At 37.5% G+C, this 20,505-nt stretch overlaps 1 protein-coding gene across 4 annotated transcripts in view; it reads left to right on the top strand.

The window, feature by feature from the left end:
• Nucleotides 1-20,505, top strand: part of NPNT (nephronectin) — a 111,164-nt gene that overhangs the window by 23,433 nt on the left and 67,226 nt on the right. Inside the window, exon 3 of one of the 4 annotated variants that reach the window (XM_006881113.1) lies at nt 1,406-1,456. The exons of the other annotated variants lie outside the window; for them this stretch is intronic. Coding sequence (XP_006881175.1) covers nt 1,406-1,456 — 51 coding nt within the window. The remainder of the gene's footprint in view (nt 1-1,405; nt 1,457-20,505) is intronic. 4 annotated transcript variants of the gene reach the window in all.

Raw genomic sequence — 20,505 nt, 5'->3', positions numbered from 1 at the left:
GCTAAGTAGGAAAAATGTGATCCATCTTTAAGATATTAGAAGAGGAAAAACTATACAGAACTGCTTGGCTGCCGGGCACTAATACTAATAGTTAGAAAATGATGTTTGCTATTCTTTACTGAGCTGTTTTATTTTTATTTTTAAAACATTTTAAATCTTTTCCTGACAAATCAGATTATTTAAAATTGGCTATTAAAAATACTAAAGAAATAGTATCCTTTTATACTTTCCTTCTCATGCCTAATCATAGACAAAAACAATTTTTCTTAATATGTGACCCAGAATACAGTTTATACTTTGATGTGTTTTCAGCTTTTTGCTTACATTGTACTTGCTATATTTTGTAATGTTATTTGAAGAAATAAGTTTACATTAAGATATGATGAGTTTTTTTAAAATTAGCAACAATAAAAATGAAATACTCATAAACTACACATAAAACGTATGCCTTTGAAAATACATAATCATTCTAGATTATTAAGAAAAATTATTGCTTTGATGAAATGAAACTGGACTTCTGACTTTTTCCTTCTGATATTACCTCTTCAAAAACTCAATTACCTAACTGTAAATTACAAAAACAAATATAGACATCAAAATTTAAAGTGACTATTTTAAAGAGAAAAGTCTTTCATCCAGAAGAGAAGTAACACAATTGTCTCTTCTCCTATGTCTAGGACCTCTAGGCTGGTATTAATAATGACCATTCCCATGAATGTTTCAAGTTTCTTTCCTCTACTTTTGCTGACCTGGGTTATTTATGTATCTTCAAATGAGATGGCTGAGCTTTCACAGTTATTCTTGTTGCTACTGACAACCAAAGCAGCCATGCAAGAAGAAAATGCTGTGAAAGGGAAAATAAAAACCAAACCAAACAAATACCCTTAACATTTCTTCTCCACAAAATTGGAGAGAAAAGGACATACATGCTATGTAAGAAGCAGGTAAGTAAAGACAAATCGATTTAAAAATTACCAGTCTTGGCTGCTAATTGATTTAAAGTTTTACTTTCTTTTTTTCAGATGTTTTACCCAACACTAATTTAAATAAAAGGATACTGTCTCTAGGAATCAAAAAATTAATATTCTGAAAAGGAAAAATTGGATTGGAAGGTGCAGTGTCATTAAAGGTCTGAAGTACTTGAAAGCAAAATTTGCAGTACAGAAGAATAGCATAACTTCATTTATTGGTTACTATTTTTGTTATAAAATGTTTTTAATAACAAAGTGATGATTAAATTATTACTATTTTAAACATGTCCTAGAATTTTCTTTTGTTTCAGAAAAGCACTGAAAGTTGAATATGTGTAAGTCTCCGGGAATGTAACAAGTTGATAAATACCCAAGTCCAGCCTCCTTACAGAGAAAAGATGTGGAATTTCTTTTTTTGGACATTTGTTTTGCAGCTTTCTACGTCTTAAGGCAGAGAATAGCCAGGATAAGGTGCCAGCTCAAAGGTTAGATGAACATATTTCTTGAAATAATTTTGGCTACTCTGTGTCTTGAAAGGCATAACTTCTAAACAATAACTTTCAAAGTATAAATAAACTTAACATTAGTTGTGTTTTTTATTTGCTATGTTTGGGGAGGGGATGGAAACTATATATATTCCTTTAAGATATGCATACTCTCATCTTAATTATACTAAGTTAATTTTAACTCAGTTATTGCATTAAACTTCTCCCTTTCAGTTTTTAATTTCTTTCTCCTGTTCTATGAATCTAATAAATTGACCTCTACCCTAATCTAAAGGACAGTTTCTATTTTTAATACTTAAAGAAGCCAATATTTTAAAAAAAACACAAAAACTCCACCAAATGAAATTACTAACAACAGACTTTGATTAACCTGAGGGAATTGTATCTCATTCATTTATTCTCCTTGGAGCAATTCAGGTAAGAAATATTTTTGTTGTATAAAATATGTAAGATATAATAGTACCTTTGGATATTCATGTCATAGTTTTATTACACAAAGGGTTCCTTATCTAAAATATCCTTAGACATAAAAAAAACATTACTTAACAGTTCATACTTATGATATATTTGTGTAAAGTTTTAGTGAAATATGTGAAATTCTAATGTTTTGTAGAATTAGTGCCAAAAAGCCAATGTACTTTTAAACTGACCAATGAAAGACACTCTTTTATTCTATGTTGTGGTTATGTGCTGTCGAGTTGCCTGAGACTCATAGTGACCCTATGTACAACAGCCCTACACCCTGCTCTATCCTGTGTCAATCTTACTGTCTCCGACACACCTATCTCCATTACCCCAGTCACTGAATGAATCCATCTCATTGAGGGTCTTCCTCTCCTGTGCTGTCCCTCCACCCTCTCAAGCATGACGTCCCTGTCCAAGGATTGGCCACTCCTTGCAACATATCCAAATTATGTCAGATGAAGCTTCAGAATCCTTGCATCTAAGGAGCAGCCTGGCTTCACCCTCGCCAGGACAAACTTATTTGTTCTCCTAGCTGTCCATGGTATATTTAAATCTCTTCTCCAGCACCACAGATCAAAGGCATCAACTCTCCTTCAATCATCCCTAGTCATTGTCCAGCTTTATGATGCATAGCAAATAATTGCAAAGACCATGGTCTGTATCAGGTGCACCTTAGTCTACAGACTGACATTGTTGCTCTTCAATATTTTGGAGAGGTCTCTGACAGCAAACTTTCCCAGTACAATTTCTCTTGTCATTTCCTGGCTGCTGGTACCAAGAGTGTTGATTGTAGAGACAAGCAAACTTAAACCGTCAACAATCTCAATCTCTTCACCATCTATCATGATGCTGCCAATTGGCCCAGTAGTGAGAATCTTTGTTTTCTTGATGTTGAGCTTCAATCCATATTGAAGGCTGCAGTCCTTGACCCTCTGCAGTAAATAAATACTTCAGGTCCTCTTCAGTTTCAGCAAACAGGGTTGTGTCATGTGGATTATGCAGATTGTTAATGAGTCTACCTCCAATTTTGATGTCACACTTCACCTCATAGAGCCCAGCCTCCCAGATAATCTGTTCCACATATAGATTGACACATCATTGGCACACTTTTCCCAGTTTTGAACCAGGCAATGTTTCCTTGCTCTAGAAAAGAATTTTAAAGCAGAGTTTTAGCAAAAATATCTGTTGCTGTTGTTGTTGTGTGCTGTCGAGTTGGAACAAACCCATGGCTGACCCTCCAGCAGATTTTCAGAAGTAAATCATATGGGAAGAGATTGTCCATCCTTTCCAATGGAGCAGCTGGTGGGTTTGAACTGCATGCCTTTGGGATTACAATGCAACCTCTTACCACTAGAGCTCCCTAAAAGGAACACAATTTATTGTGCTGGAAATAAAAAGAGATTTCTTTGTTCAAGGACACTTTAAAAAGGTCAAAGCATTTGTGTCTTATAATTCTTAATAGTTAAAAGATTCATTAGCAGAGGTGTGGTTGAGGTTAGGGAGGTAATAAGAATGCAGTGGATTGTGTTTTATTGTATTTACAATGGACTTGGTAATCAAAAGGTCGGCAGTTTGAACCCCCATAGACACTGTGGGAGGGTGCTTGGTGATCTGTTTCCATAAAGATTTCAGCCAAGAAAACTCCACTGGGTCACTCTACTCTGTCACACGGGATCTTTGTGGGCTGGAACTAACTCAGTGTCAAACAATAGCAGTGAATAGATGGGTTTTGTATTGCTTATTCCAGTTTAGGGAGTTTGCATTGCTGATCAAATGTGGTTTATAGGTGAATTTAGTTTTGCTTATAATGTACTAACAATTGTAACTTACCATGTAAGAAAAGTCTTAGACTTTTCTTGAGCAGTCAGTAGCCTTGCATTGCTGCTTTGCATGTGCCCATTTCTCTAGGGCATTCATTTTCTCCCAGGTTTAATGTCTGGGATGTATAGGCATTTAAGATTCCTAGGCAGGTTTTGGATGTTTGTGTCATGGGTGATGTGGAGATTGGCCATTTGTAGCTCAGGACTGGAGACTGGTAGTGTCAATCTGGTGAGAAAGTAGTCTTGATTTTAAGTAGTTGTGGTGGGAACAAAGAGAAGAACAGAGATTTACAGATACTTCAGGACAAAAAAAAAAAAAGAATTACTAAGCATGTAATTTAGGACTGCAGTGAAGAGCATAGACTTTGCAGACAGATTTGATGACCACTATGAACTGTGTTTTCTTGTTTGGTTGGTTGGTTTTTGTGAGGTGTTTTTGTTTTTTGTGGTTTTTTGTTTTTTTAAAATAAAACTTACCTAACCTTTCTGAACTATAGCTTCCACTTTTTTTACCTCCTTAAATGTATATAAATATTTCATCTTATGGGGCTTTAATGAAGGTAAAATAAAACATAATTATAATACACTTAGTTTGATACTTCACTTAATACCGTGGCACTTTCTATTGCTGGAATGATGGTGGTTGTTGGGAGTGAGAATGATGAAGCAATCAGAGATGACTCCCAAGTTTCTGGCTTGTCACTTAGTGAGTTGGAAAGCACAGGCAAGATTGCAATGCTGACTTCTTCTGGTTTGCTATGCATGACATCCTTGTGAGATTTCAGTACACATGTTTGACGTGTGCTTGGGTTCAGGGATCTGGAGGTCTGAGTGAAATTGAAATAGGGCACAGACTGTGATCTGATAGTTTACACCACCACTTTCTCACTTAGATCTTCCATCCTCTGCAAACTTAAGTCAATACTGGTTATTGCCGGAACTATGTCTATGAAGGGTCAACTTTAAACAGAAGAATATGGATAAGTAAACTGTTGCTGCAAAGCTGATTAATAATTCAAAAATTATTGGGAAAATACTATTTTCAGTTTACCATGCTGACCTACAATGCAAAGAAACTAATAATTCAACATAGGATTATACTAAACACTAAAAAATGTACCCGATAATAACTTCATGACTTTCCCCTATTTTGCTCTCCCCTCTCTTCTGTTCTATGTAGTTTTCAGTTATGATGCTAAGCAAATATTCTATTGAAAACAAATCACTGCTTGGAATGAATGACCACACTTACATTTTTATATTTTCATTTTCTCCTAGCTCAATAAACTGTAACAATCCTGCTTCAGATACCTCATTGTTTTTTAGGCCTTTTCAACTTTTTAAGCAGGAATTTTTTTCTCTTTTCTCTATATTATTTTTCTTTTCTCTATGATTGTTAACACTTGAATGAAGTCTATCCATATTGCTCTGTATTGTGGTTATCTGCCCTTCTGTGTCATTTATTCTGCTAGGTTTTTTTTTAGTTTCCTGGTGGTGTGAATGGAGTTTTATTCACCATTATATCTTGCATCACAACTTTGCAATGTCCAGCTCAGTACAGTTTTAGGCGTGTTAGGACAGATGCTTCAGAAAATATTTACTGGTGAGAAGAAAGCATCTAATTTGCCTGCCTTATGATCTGTTTGGAGCACTGGTAGCCTAGTGTCAAGAAGCTGCGCTACAATCCCAAAGACTTATTGTTCCAATCCAGCAGCTGCTCATTGGGAGAATGGTGAGCAGTCAACCCTGGTGTGATTAACTGCTCCTGAACACATGCCAGAGGGTCAGCTATGGCCCACTCCTGACTCAACAGCACACAACAACAGCATGACCTTATTACGTATCTTAGATCTTCATTCTTAATTGAGGTTTAAAGATAAATCAATTCACATGCATGGTAACATATAAAATGAAATCTAATTGTGTCATCACATACTTAAAATTCATTGATTCTTTGAAATTGTGGATCCAGTATCAGTTCTTTGAGTACAAGAGTCCTTAGATTTCCAATTCTCTTTTCTTTAGGAAGTTTATTTTTTAAAAAAAAATATGTAATTGTTATGGTGGATTGTTCTTCCATTTATTTACAGTTACTCTCTGCTATTTCAGGATTCTTTGGCTTTGCAGCTCATTTTGAAAAAAAGTCCTTCACCCATCCTCATAGTGAATTCCATCCTTTAAGATTCAACTCACACTTCCTCTTCAAAGTCTTTTCTGACGTCTTTTCTACTCCTGCCTCGTGCAGAGAAATTCCTTTTTCTGTATTGCTTTAATACTTGTGCACCTGTCATGTCTGTCTTTATGAGACTAGGCTGTTTCAAAGAAAGAACTATGTATTTAAAGAACTAGCAGTGTAGTAGGGGAGTTAGATAAGAAAAACACCTCTGACAAGAGAGTGTGATATATGAATGTAGAAATATGAGCATGTCTATTATTTATGATGGAAGTATACACTGAAGTTTATGCAAGCAATGGAGTGAACTAGAAACTCAGTATAAGGGTGCCAGGAAATCTTGGAGGTGCTTGTTAAACTCAATATTGAAGCATCCCTAGATTATAGTCCATTGTCAAGGGGAAGAATGGCATCCATGTAGGAGGGTGGAGGTTTTAGAGAGTATTATTTTTTTAATTCATTAGTTTTTGTGGTTATCTATGATTAATGATAAAGCTAGGAAAATAAGCAAGGGTGAAAATCATGGTATGTGGTGCTAAAGGTTCCATTAAGAGTTTTAATTGATATACCTAGCTACCTAAATGTGTTGGGAAGCCAATGAATGAGTGGATTGGAAAGATTCTTCTATAATAGTTTAAACCTAGATTCCAGTGCACAGTCATACTGAAGGCAAGAACACCAGTATATCATCATGTATTTAATCAATACCTTATTGATGAACATTTAGTTTGTTTCCAGTTTTTTAAATAATATTCTTCATCAGATAAATTTGGAATTTTCCATTTTAAGAACAAACAGAAAACAGAAAGCCGTGCTGATATAATAGATAATCTGTGTGTACACACTGATTAAGTGCATGCCTTTTAAAAGTTGTGGCTAATATATATGTAATGAACATTTGCTATGTCAACAGCCTTCACATGTATTGAGCCTGATGGTGCTATGATTAAAGCACTTTGATACTAACCAAAAGTTTGCCGGTTGGTGGGTCCAAAATGTGTCGTGACAGGCAGCTTCTGTAAAGATTCCAGCCTCAGAAACCCACATGGCAGTTCTACTCTGTCCTACAGGGTCGCAGTGAGTAGGAATCAACTCTGTGTCAGTGGTTTGATTTGGTTTCCCATGTGTAGGTCAGTGATTCTTTATGTGCATTATGTGATTAACTTACATCATTACACTTATGCCTCAGCATATTCTATATCAGGGGCCCTTTAAAATAGTTATTTGTATTTCATAAAGAGGTTACATGGCTATTTTCTCACCTTTGTGATGGCTGCTCACTGAGCCTCCTCAAAATGAGAGCATAGTATTTTCAGTGAAAATAAACATGATGTTTTCCAACTAAAAGAAATGCCATTAATGTATTCCACTGTCTCCTGATAAATTCTTGTTGTTATATGCTGTCGAGTCCCTTGTGACTCAAAGTGACCCTATGTACAACAGCCCTAAACTCTGCTCTGTCCTGTGCCAATCGCATTGTCTCTGACACTCCCACCCTGATTACCCCAGTCACTGAATCAATCCACCTCATAGAGAGCCTTCCTCTCCTGCACTGTCCCTCCACCCTGCCAAGCATGATGTCCCTATCCAAGGACCAGTCCTTCCTTACAACATGTCCAAAGTATGTTAGATGGAGCCTCAGAATCCTTTCCTCCAAGGAGCCGCCCGCCTTAACCCTTTCCAGAATGAATCTGTTTGTTTTCCTAGCAGTCCAGGGTACCCTCAATACTCTTCTTCAGCACCACAGCTCAAAGGCATCAATACTCCTTCTGTCCTCCTTAGTCATTGTCCAACTCTCTGATGCATAACAAGTGATTGCGAAGACCATGGCCGGTATCACATTCACCTTAGTCTCCAGAGGGACACCATTGCTCTTCAGTGCTTTAGAGAAGTCCCTAGCAGCAGAATTTCCCATAGCAATATGTCTTTTAATTTCCTGGCTGCTGATGCCGACAGTGTTGACTGTGGGGCCAAGCAAACGAAAGCTGTGAACAATCTCAATCTCTTCACCATCCATCCTGATGCCGCCAGTTGGTCCAGAGGTGAGAAACTTGGTCTTTTTGACATTGAGCCTCAATCCATATTGGAGGCTGCAGGGCTGCAGTCCCTGACCCTCTGCAGCAAGTGCTTCAGGTCCTCCTCAGTTTCAGTTTCTTACATTATTAAAACAGATGGCTTGTAAATGTGTTCTTTTTTTTTTTTTTTTTTTAAAAAAAATCATGTTTTGCCAGCACCACTTCCTCAAATAACCAGTGCATTCAGCGTCGGTCCCCTACATCAACCCCACCCTGGTGTGTGTCTTGTCCCTTTCCTTTCCCTGCTGTATCAGAATCCCTTGCATTCCCTCCTACCCCTTCCAGCACCTTCCCCCCTGCAGCCACCCCTTGATATGACTGCTTAGGCGCAAGTCACTTCTGATGCCACAATCAGGATTCATCAGGTGATGTCTTGGACCTCACTCTGCTGCTTGTCTCTCACACTGATGCCTGTGTCGTGTTTTGAGGATGTAAGTCCAAATCCCATGTACCACCTTCAGGGAAAGAATTTTGTCTGAGGCAGTACCAGGGAAGAGTTCTTGCCCCTGAGCTTCTGCTCCACTCATGTCGTTTTGTGGCTTAGTGTCTCTGCTCTTCCTTTTGCACCACATTGCTGCCACTATACAGTAATTTCCAAGGTGAGGCCTAGGTCTCCTCTAGATCTGGTGTCCTGGTGTTATTTATTTGGCCGAGATGAGCTAGCTGTGGGAAGATAACAAGAGTATCATCCATGAAGAAATCAAAAGGTCATTACAAAGACAGAGGAAGAAGAAAAGACCGTAATGAATGTCAGAGGAGACTCTGAATATTGCACTAGAGCACTGAGAAGCCAAAGCAAAGGGAAGAAATCGAGAAGTTAAGGAGCTGAATAGAAGATTTAAAGGGCAGCACAGGAAGGCAAAGCAAAGTATTATGAAATGTGCAAGGAACTGGAGTTGGGGAATCAAAAGGGCTGAACTCACTCAACATTTCTTAAGCTGAAGGAACTAAATAACAAATTCAAGCACTGAGTTGTCATATGTAAGGATGCTATGGGCAGAATATTGAATGATCCAGGAAGTATTAAAATAAGATGGAAGGAGTATGCAGAGTCACTGTACTAAAAAGAATTGGCATACAGAAGAAGAATTTCTAGAAATAAAGTATCATCGAGAGACAATGGTGAGTAAAAAGAGAAGAAAAAAAAGAAGGAATGGTGATGAAGGAGGGAGTTCAAGCTACTGTGAAGGACTTGGCAAGGAATAAAGCCCCAGGAATTGCTGAAATACCAACTGACAGATATATTTCAACAGATGCTGCCCTGGATGTGCTCAACACGTTGTGCCAAGAAATCTGGAGGACAAGTACATGGCAAACTGACTGGAAGAGAGTCATATTTATTACTATCCCCAAAAAAAGATGATCCAGCAGAGTGTGGAAATTATCGAACAATATCACACACAAGCAAAATCCTGCTGAAGATTATTAAAAATAAAACCAACCAACCAACCAACCAACCAACCAAACAAACAAACAAACAAAAAAAACCCCACAAATGACAACAGTACATTGACAGAGAACAGCCAGGAATACAACCTGGGTTAACAGTTAAAATAAGGTCATGGCACTAGAGACTTTATCACCAGTGTCAGATGGATCTTGGCAGAAAGCAAAGAGTACCAGAGCAATATCTATCTGTGTTTCATTGGCTACGGAAAGGCATTTGACTGTGTAAATCACAACAAATCATGGCTAACCTTTAAAAGAATGGAAATCCTACAACACTTGGTTGTGCTTATGCAAAACATCTGTTTGCACCAGGAAACAGTCCTCAGAACAGAGCACGGAAATACTTTACAGCTCAATATCAGGAAAAGAGTGTGTCAGGAGTGTCCTGTCTCCATACTTTTTCAATCTGTGTGCAGAACAGATCATTCAGGAAGCAGGGCTTTATGAGGAGGAATGTGGCATCAGGATTGGAGGAAGATTCATCAACAGCCTACATTATACATATGACACAACCTTGCTTGTTGAAACTGAGGAGGACCGGAAGCACTAGCTGCTGAAGGTCAAGGACTATAGTCTTCAATATGGAATGAAGCTCAACATCAAGTAAACAAGGATTCTTACCACTGGGACTAGTGACAGCATCTTGAGAAATGGAAGAGATTAAGGTTAATACCTTCGGCTTGCTCGACCCTCCAGTCAGCAATCTTGTCATCAGCAGTCAGGAAATCAAAAGATTAATTCTACTGGGAAAATCTGGCAGGGACCTCTCCAGAGTGCTGAAAAGCAACGAGGTCAGTCTAAAGACTAAGGTGCACCTAATCCAGGCCTTGTCTTCACAATTACTTGTTAAGCTTTGGAGAGTTGGACAATGACTAAAGATGACAGGACAAGAATTGATGCTTCTGAGTTGTGGTACTGGAGAAGGGTTTTGAACATACCATGGACTGCCAAGAAAACAAATAGGTCTGTCTTGAAGAACCAGCGTTCTCCTTGGAGGCTAGGATATTGAAGGTCTGTGTCACCTACTTAGGGCACATGACAGGAGGGACTGGTCCTTGGAGAACAACATTATGCTCAGAAGAATGGAGGTACAGTGTAAGAGAGGAAGACCCTGGATGAGATGGATTGATACAGTAACTAGGGCAATGATGGTAGTTGGGTTGGAGGCAGTGAGTCCAGCTCAGAACAGGGCAGGCTTCCGAGCTGCTGTAAATAGGGTCGCTATGAGTCACAGGCCACTCAAGGGCACATAACACCACCACCACCACCACCACCACCACCAAACAGAACCAAAACCCACTTTCTCAGAGCATATTGTAACTCTCCTTAATCTGTGTAGTTAATCCTTACTTCCTCTGTAACATTTACATACATCTGTTTAAAACCTCTGCTTGTTTCTGTATCTCCTAATGAGGCTTATGTGCTTGAAGATAATGATTTGGTCTCTTACTCACCTTTATTATTGCCAGTTATTGACAAAGTGCCCAAGACATTGAAGTCTCTCTTTCTTGCCTTCATAACACATACTCATGACCACTAGTGTTTTACTGAGTTCTTGCTATGAGATGAGTACAGCTCTCTGTGCTTGTACAAGGAGCAAAGTTTACATGGGAGTAGCTGAGTCTGACCTCTGTATTCACAAAGGGGTACTGTCACCACCATCACAATCCACAGTATAGAACTACGTAGTTCTACTAATTACTGGGTTGGATGTTTATTGCCAATGACTCACAAACTTAACTCACTGTTGTGGGGTTTATTAAAGAAATAGATTGGGGGTGGAGAAGGCATTGGATATCGCACAGCAGAAGTTCAGCGTTAGTAAATAACAGTTCCAAGCCAGGTTGACAGCAAGACACCATTCCTCAATTAGTTCAGACAACTTCTGAGTGAATAAGTCAAAGTTCAGGTCAGTCCAACAACACAAATTCAAGAAGCATCTGGTTTCTTTAGTCATCCAGCAAGCTATCCATGTCTCATAGCTCTCACAAGCTATCTCTTCCTTCAATAGTCCAGCAAGTGAAACCTTTAACTTTGTTTCAGACTCTAGGGCTCCATCAGGCTACGACTTGCCATAGTCTCTCTACAGTTTCATTAGCTCTCTTTCTTATGTTGGCCTCACAAGTGTTGATGATGTTGAAAACACTGATTAGTGATTAGTGAACCATAGTCTGCAGTTGAGGCAGCTCAAGACTAGGTCCCTCGGGGAGCTAAGGATGACAGGTAGAGCCTCCAAAATTCATTTTACTTACATCTTCCTTCCTGGCTATATGGTTAGGTCTAAGGCAATGGATAGAAAAAGGAAATCCTAACACTACAAAGTGCTTATTTGCACGAACCACATTGATTTCACAGTTCTTTTGTTTTTTTTTTTTTTAATTTAGGTTGTTTATTTTTCATTTCAATGAACATCTACAGAGATTTTGGGATTCCATTCATTCTTTGTTGCACGATTTCACAGTTCTTAAGGGGAAAAAATGGCGACACTGGCAACTTCTTGGGTTGTGTTTTTTTTTAATTTTTTTAACTTCTTGTTTTTTAAACTATGATCTCCATTTGTGAGGTTGTATGCATAGAGTACAAGTTTCTGAATGATGGAGCTGGGACTCCAACCTCAGTGCTGTGCCCTCAGTTTCTTGTCTATTGTGTATTGATAAGAATTCCTCACAAATGAAATACAAATCTTTGTCAAGTTATGTGTTCTATCCTTTTTAAATGTATGAATTTCTCCTATTTTGTATTTAAGAATTTTCAGATCTACGAATGTAGATTTGAAGTATAGGAACAATATATGGTTGTTAACATTTTACACATTTGCTGTCTCCCTTGTGTGTGTGTGTGTGTGTGTGTGTGTGTACAGATGTTCTAACCCACTTGAAAGTTGTAGACAAAAAGGCACTTTATGCCTAATAACTTCATACATTTAAGAATATTTCTTACAAGTCACATGAAGTTGGCATAGATACAGTAATTTTATGTCATAAAATGTCTAGATTATCTATTGTCCCAGTGATGACTTTTGTAATTTGTTCTTATTGTTTACATAGATTTTATTACTAGGAAGGGATACTGCTTCATTGTGAAAATAAAAGTTGAAATGGGATGCAAAGATGCAAGTATAGCCAGTTATCTTCTTTTGGACTGCTTCAGCAATCAATATAGGGAGGGATAAGATAACATGAGAATTTGCTATATCTGATGCTTCCAAAGACAAAACCACAGTAAATTATTGTCAGATATCTTTTGCCAGATTCCCCATGGAAGCAGAATACCTTTTTTTAACTTCATACTTTAAATTACCAGTTGATTGATTGACAGTATTTGGCTCTACTTTATGATTAGTTAAATTCTTAATGACAGTTAAACTGAATAAATGAGTCCTGAATCAAAACAATGATAATTCATCCATGTAGCAATTCCTCAGAAGAGACAACAGTCTTCTACTTCATTAATGGCTCATAATCTGGCATTCCTACAAAGAAGCAACAGAGACTTATTTTAAAACATTCTGGCAAGGTTATGTCCCCTCCCTATTATAGATTGTCTCCTCAATTGCAACTTTTCCTTCCTGAAAATGTAATTTAAATACTTCCATGCCTTTAATCACTATTGACATTCCCTGCCCCTCCCATCCTTTCCTGTTAATGTTTTACTATCATCTCACTCTTCTCCTCCCACATCCCTTTAGAATGTTGATCTTTCTGACCTTGTAATGACCAGAGGAACCAGTGGACTGAGCATACAACTGGGATAGGAAAGTTTAACTGCAATTGAACAATCTCCGTAACTATTTTTGCTTTTACTAGTCTGCTGGTAATGTGCAAAATAATCCATGCCTCTTTTTTTGCCTTATATGGGTATTGGGAGACTAAATTTAATCACTCATGTTAAATGGTTTTGAGTTCTGTACTCATGAAAGCATATAATAGGAAGTATTTTAAAGTGATAATAATCAAAGAGGCACTTTTAGTTTGGTTTTTACTACAGCAGGAATTGAAATTTGAGCGTACGATGATTCCTTTCTATCTGAGGACCTTAGAATCTAGGATGTTAAGGAGGTTGGAGAGTTGTTTTCTTCTGGAGATCCCAGAGAGTAGCATTCTTTGCTGAGTTTTGCTCATTTGATACTAAACGACTCAAGGTGCTTTCAGGGGAGATCTGCAAAATTCTACCTGTGTTTCTCCCAGGTCCCTAATTTAATACAGCTGTGAATTGTTTCAGTCATTCTTTCTTGTAGGTCAAATTTTTTTTTTTTTAAAATGATGACTACGTTTTGTGTTATATGTTACTTTTCTTCAGATGAAGTTGTCTATAATATCTGAGTTTTGTGAAGTTTGATACTTAGTTTTGATAACTAGAGCTCTTGGAAAACTCCCAATTTTATATCTAGCCATTAATTCTTCTGTTCTGTCCTTGCTTGCTTCTGTGTCATTTTTATTTTAAAGTTATGTGCCCTGAAGGAGAGGATTCTTTTCTTGTTTTAATCATGCCATTGCTGAATAACCAGATATACCTGCAATATGATGATGTTGGTATGTATTGTCAAATCGGAGCTAACTCGTAATTGACCAACCACAGGTTTTCAGAGGCTGTTTAATTTCGAAGTAGAAGATTTCCCATTTTTGTCCTGCAAAGCAGCTGGTAGATTTGATGTGTTTGAGTTGGCAGTGCAGCTCCGTACCGCTAAGTCACCGGTGCTCCCTGATGCAGAAAACCAACCTGATGTGGATAGATACTAAAATGAGTAATGAGGCTCGAGCCTCCACCAACAATCTTATTTGCATTAAAAAAAAAAATCTTAAGCTTTTAACAACATCTAATGCTGAATTTTGTTTGATTTGCTTTTTTTTCTTGTTGTTGAGAATTTTTAATAATCTTGTCGCATTATAGAGTATCTCGTCAAGTCCTTATGTTTTCAAAGTATTGGCACTTGATTCCCAACCTGATTAGTTTACATTATAAACATCTTTGGTAATTTACTACTTAGAAAACATTGACTAAGTGTCTGAACGACTATTTTATTAGGTACAATGAACTTTTTTTTTCTCTCAAGGATTTTTTAAAAATTAATTTTAATGAAAGTTTATAGAGACTATTGTCTCTTGGTCATATGTTGATTTATGAATTTTTTTGTGTCAGTCAATTCTTTTTGGTACAGTGACTCTGTATACTTCTTCCATCTTCATTCGATGCTTTCTGAATCTTTCAATAGTCTCTCCATAGCATTTTTTTAAATATCAATTTCAATTAAAGTTTACAGAGACTTTGGATTTCCATTCATTCATTCTTGCACTTTTCTCTGTGCCCACCCGTATAATTTGCTCTTCTCCTTGAAAAGTAAGAGAAAAATTCTTTCATTGTTATACAGTCCTTCCCCCCCAAGTCCACTCCTCTATGCAGCCTTCATTCTGGACTCCTGTCGTGACAATAATACCTAATCATATATCCCTTTTAAACAATTCTATCCCTCATCTGTTTCAATGCAGTATGCATTATTTATCCCCTCTTTCTCCATCTCCCCACAAACTCAATGTCAGTCCCGTTTTACTACAGTGGCACTATGCAGTATTTGTCCTTTAGTGACTGAGATACTTTCCTCAGCATAATGTCCTCCCATTTTGTATAATATTTCACGAGTTCCTTGTTTCTCAATGCAGCATAGTACTCTATTGTGTGAATATGCCAGAGCTTCTCTATCCATTTGTTTGTTGATGGGTTCTTGGGTTGTTTCCAACTCTTTGCTATTGTGAACAAAACAGCAATAAACATGGGTGTGCATATATTTGCTTGGGTGGCAGTTCTAGTTTCTTTAGGGTATATTCCCAGTATTTTTGGAATTGCTGGGTCAAATGGTATTTCTGTTTGCAAATTTTTGAGACAGCACCATACCGCAGTGGTTGCACCATTTTACACTCCCCCGCAACACTGAATAAGGGTTCCAGTTTCTCCACAACCTCATCAGCATTGGATGTTTGCTGTTCTGTTAAATTTTGCTCTTCTTACTGGGTGAGATGATATCTCATAGTTATTTTGATTTACATCTCTCTTAGAACTAGGGATTTTGAACATTTCTTCATGCATGTGCTTGTTGGCCATCTGAATGTCTTCTTCGGTGAAGTGTCTGTTCATATCCTGTGCCCATTTTTCAATTGGGTTGTTTACCTTTATCTTGCTGTGGTGCTGGAGTATTTTATAAATTCTGGATATTATAATTCCCTTTTCTGACATGTCATTACCAAATGTTTTTTCCCAGTCTGTGGCTTTCCTTTTTATCCTTTTGGAGAATTTTTGGATGTGCATAGGGATTTGATACTTAGAAGGTCCTATTAATCTATTTTATCCTCTCCCGATTGTAGATTTTTTCAGGTTACTTGGAAGACTATTTATGTTGTGGATTAGGACTTCTATAGTTCTTCCAAGCTTTTCTTAGTGAAGTTTATAGTCATTGGTTTTAGTTCTAGGTCCATAATCCACTTTGAGTTGTTTTTTGTGTATGGAGTGAAATGTGGATCTTGCTTGAGTTTTCACATAGTTTTCCAATTTTGCCAGCACCATTTGTTAAAAAGGTTGTCATTTCCCCACTTAAATGATTTTATCTCCTTGTCAAAAATCAGTTGATGATAGGGAGATGGGCTGATTTCTGGATTCTCAATTCTATTCCATTGATTTATTTGTCTTTCGTTGTACCAGTACCGTGCTGTCTTGACGACCACGGCAGTATAGTAGGATGTTACAAAGAACTTTTTAGAGTAAAACTTTAGATTGCAATCAGGTAAAAAAGATTCAGATCTGTGACATCAGAGAGTTATACCTGCCATTTGAGACCATTTCTTTTTTCTACTTAAACAATGCCTTAGAGTTTACTTTAAAGATATTTTGGAGGATTTTATTTAGGAGTCTTTGAGGAAAAATATGAATGTGATTTGACCACTTTGGCTTAATTTAAGCAATGTATTTTTTTAAGAGAAAAAAAAATCTGTAATTCATAGACAATCCATGACTTACGTGAATTTTATTTACATGAGTGCCATAAGTAGATAACAGATCATGAATCATCAAGAGTTGCCCAAAATTAACTACCTTGATTTAGGAAATTCTGCCTCTCTCCCACCTTCCCTCATTGCCCACTGCAATGAAACTGTGAACCATTAGGTCCATTGTTCCTCTGAACAAGTATACCATAGAAGACCAGTATACAAAATTTAGACCTCTAAAACCAGACTCTATGTCTATTTGTTTGCTGACCAGCTAGCCACAGAATAATGATGGTGTGTTCTGGTCTCTGACAGCTCATGTTATGGTGGAGTGGCTTTTCAGAAGGTGGACCAATTTACAAAGAAATTGAGATTCCTGTTTCACTTGTTTCAATATAGGTGATTGATGTTGAATGACTTAATAATGATGTATTATACCTAGGGCTATTTATATTTATTTAAAGCATTTACTGTCTCAAAGAGACATAGAGATGATATAGAAATGATGTTCTTTATATATACTCTCATCGCTATATGGTATAACCAAACCATACTTCCTTCCATCAAGTCAATGCCAACTTTTAGTAAGTAATAAGACATAAGGAAACAGAAGAGGAAAACTGTCCCATAATATTCCCAAGGCTGTAAATCTTCACAGAAGCAAACTGACTCATCTTTCTTCTATGGTGATTTTTGTTTAGCAGCTGACTTCTTTAACCACTGCATCACCATGACTCCTGTATATGCTATACTAGTTGTTGTTATGTGCTGTCGAGTCTGAACCTACTCATAGCTAACCCTCCAGTGGGTTTTCAGAGTTTATCAACCACATGGAAGCACATTTCCCATCTTTCTCCCACAGAGTAGCTGGTGGATTCGAACCATGTACCTTTGGAATATCAGCACAGCTCTTTGCCACTAGACCACCAGAGCTACAGTAGGCATAAAAGGAATGCAACACATTGTATTTCTTTCTTTCTTTGTGTGTATAGAAAATTTCTATTAAGATCTACACATAACAAATCTATGTTAAAAAGAAGAAAAAATAACCCCAACAAACCCCTTTCAGTGATACTGATTTGCTATTAAACACAGACAAAGTCCAGAGTGCATTTCAAGGATAGCAAGGAATTGCGTTTGGTTGCAAGTAGTAGTGACACTAAGGAAAATGCTAAATTGCTTGCGTGACAGATTAGTATTAATATTGTGACTTTTTGCTCTACTCTCTCCTCCTTTATCAAATCACATTCTGCTCATAAAGTGACTGGTGAGACTTCAGCTGTTACTTGTACGTTCTTGACAAGAAGACACATACAAAGAGACATCCTACTTAGCCAGCTCTTTAAATAGCAATCTCAAAGCCCCATTCAGTAAGTTATAAATTGGTTTCCAAAGGCTGTTAAAACTAAAGAAACTTACTCTTTTACTATTCTAGTTAGGCAATTTTGATGACGTAGTCCATAGGGAGCTGTGATGCTAAGCCCAAGGTCAGGCTTCTCTAGTGGTTCAAATCTACCTGTGACTCCATGGGAGAGGCATGAGCAGTCTCCCATGTGAATCTCAGACTCGGAAACCCATTGGAGGGTCAGCTATGAGTTTGTTCTGCCTGTATGATGAGAGAGAGAGAGAGAGAGAGAGCAAGTGTAAAATCAAAGTGTCAACAGGACCAACCTCCTTCAAAAGCTCTAGAGGAAAAAACCCTTCTCTGCTTCTTCTAAAATCTGGAGTCTGCTGACCCACCTTGAAATCCTTTGTGCATAGATGCAGCCTTTCTTTCTCTTCATTTTTCACATAATCTTCTATCCTGTGTATCTGTGTTCACATTTCCCACTTTTCATGAGGACACCTCATGTCATGTCATACAAGATTCAGGCCCGCCCTAGCATGACCTCATCTTAACATAATTAAACCTGCAAGGACATTGGTTCTAAATAAAGTCACATTTACAGGTTCTGGGTGGACATGCATTTCTGGACGGCACAGGTCAAGCACATATTGTGCTTACATAACGTGGGTCAAAATTTAGTCGCATGGCCACCCATACCTACCAGAGAGGTAGAAAAAAGTAGTTTTACATTGCCAAGTCATTTAGAACTTAAGAGTGGTGCTGGGGAAAACCATGGAAAAGAAGAAAGGAAGTGAAATATTGTTAAGTGTCTAGCAGTTTCTGCTACTGAGGCATTTTATGATCTGGTTCTGGCCTTTCTTTCAACCTCAACTGTTGTTATAAGTACTTTGCACAGGAGCTCCACCAGCATACTTGGCATTCATCCTTTCCTCTTCCACTCTGTATGTTTTTGCTCATTTTTGAAAGGCTTCTCTGCTCCCTTCCCCCCGCCTCCTGCCATTCCCCATCCTCTTACCCCTAAAATGTTCCTCAGATTGAAGTTTCTACGTGAGGCCTTTCTGGGTCCTGCAGCCAGTTATGACACACTCTTCTACTATTTTTTTCTTCTCTGTGATTCTCTCCTCAACCATACTCACTTGGTATAACACTTTTGTATGCACAAAGTGTTCAAAACATACTTATGTAATTTAATTCCAGACATACTGCCAACAAAATCATTGTATAGCATTTTTTTGAGTCCACATTTTCTAAGAAAGGAACCCCCCCCAAAAAAAAACCCTATTGACTCTCTGAATATCCTATCACAGTTAATAGCTGTTGGCTATTCCAAGAGTGGTTAGTTACTTGAGTTGATTGTCAGAGTACAAATAGCAATTTGTTTTAAAATACCTACTCCGTAAACATGTGAGAAACATTGACAGCCTTGACCTCTTGGTATGTGTACATTTGATGTGCCCAAGATTAGGCACACCACTGAGAGCAAACAACCAAAAAAGTAAGAGAAGAGGGAAGGGGCACAGAAAAACTTTTGTTCCATTAAATGCCTAAATGCACAAAAATGAATGGTCATTAAATTTGGTCAGAGGGTTCATTCAAATAAATGCCTGTACAGCCTTAGACTCTCATGTTTAATCATTTCCTAAAGTGTCTTTTCTAAATAAATGTTTTTCATGTTTTTAAGAGATACTTTCCAGTTCTAAAAATTATTCAGAGTGACGTTTAGACAATATGACTTGGATTTAAGTATTCTGAAAGATTTACTTTTTATAATACATCCTTGTGCGATGCTTGCTTTATTCAGAGTATATTCAGATGTATAATAAATATTTATGGAACACTTTAAACTTTTTTAATACCTTAAAAATTTTTGTTTCTTTGTTACAGATGCCAGAAGTCTCATAAATATTTTTTTCTAGGCCATATTTTTAAGACTACATTTAATAATCTATCAGATAGATAATCAGTTGACGAGTAATAGTGTAAGCCCTGCCTGTGTAATAATTCACTTCACACATCTGAACAAAATTGACTCTAAATTTGAAGGCATTCCTGAAATCAGACTTTAAGAGTCTTTCAAGTACAATTTCTGTATGATTTACACTCTGCTCATCCATTCTTGTTGCAGGTGTTTCAATTAAAAACTACTGAATGGCACTAAAGATTAGTAGGAATGCAGGATCCCTGTTGGGTGACAAGCAAACAAGTGAGAAAGACCTAGAAAGTAAACCTGGCAGATAAAACCTGTGGTGAGGAAAGTTACTGAGAGTCAGTGAGAAAACAAAAAAAAACTAGCATACATTTCACAAGAATGTTAATTGTATTTTCATTTATTGAAAGCAGGAGTGGCATTCACTTTTTACATAAAATGCCTCTGGAAACATTGTGAACTTTGATAAATGATGATAGTTACAGAAAAGCTTCAGGCCTTTTGTTCATAGGGTCACTATAAGTCATCCTCGACTTGGTGGCAATCAACAACAACAACATTTTCATTTATGTACACTATTTCACACAATCTTTCATTTACATGGTGCCTCATACAATCACTCATAGACAGTATATTTCATACAATCACCATTGATCTTTGCTTATTATCACCTCTTCTCTTCGAGTCATTCCCATTCCTTTACACTGCCCCCCCAATCTACCCACTAAACTCTCCTATCCCTTTGATCCCCACCCTTTCCCATTTCCCACTTTTTCTCCCTCTCCCCTTCCCCTTTT

The sequence above is a fragment of the Elephantulus edwardii genome, unplaced genomic scaffold (assembly GCF_000299155.1).
Source record: "Elephantulus edwardii isolate Elephantulus edwardi_28Jun2011 unplaced genomic scaffold, EleEdw1.0 scaffold00012, whole genome shotgun sequence".
NCBI classification, from domain to species: domain Eukaryota; kingdom Metazoa; phylum Chordata; class Mammalia; order Macroscelidea; family Macroscelididae; genus Elephantulus; species Elephantulus edwardii.
This window is presented reverse-complemented; position numbering and strand designations above follow the sequence as displayed.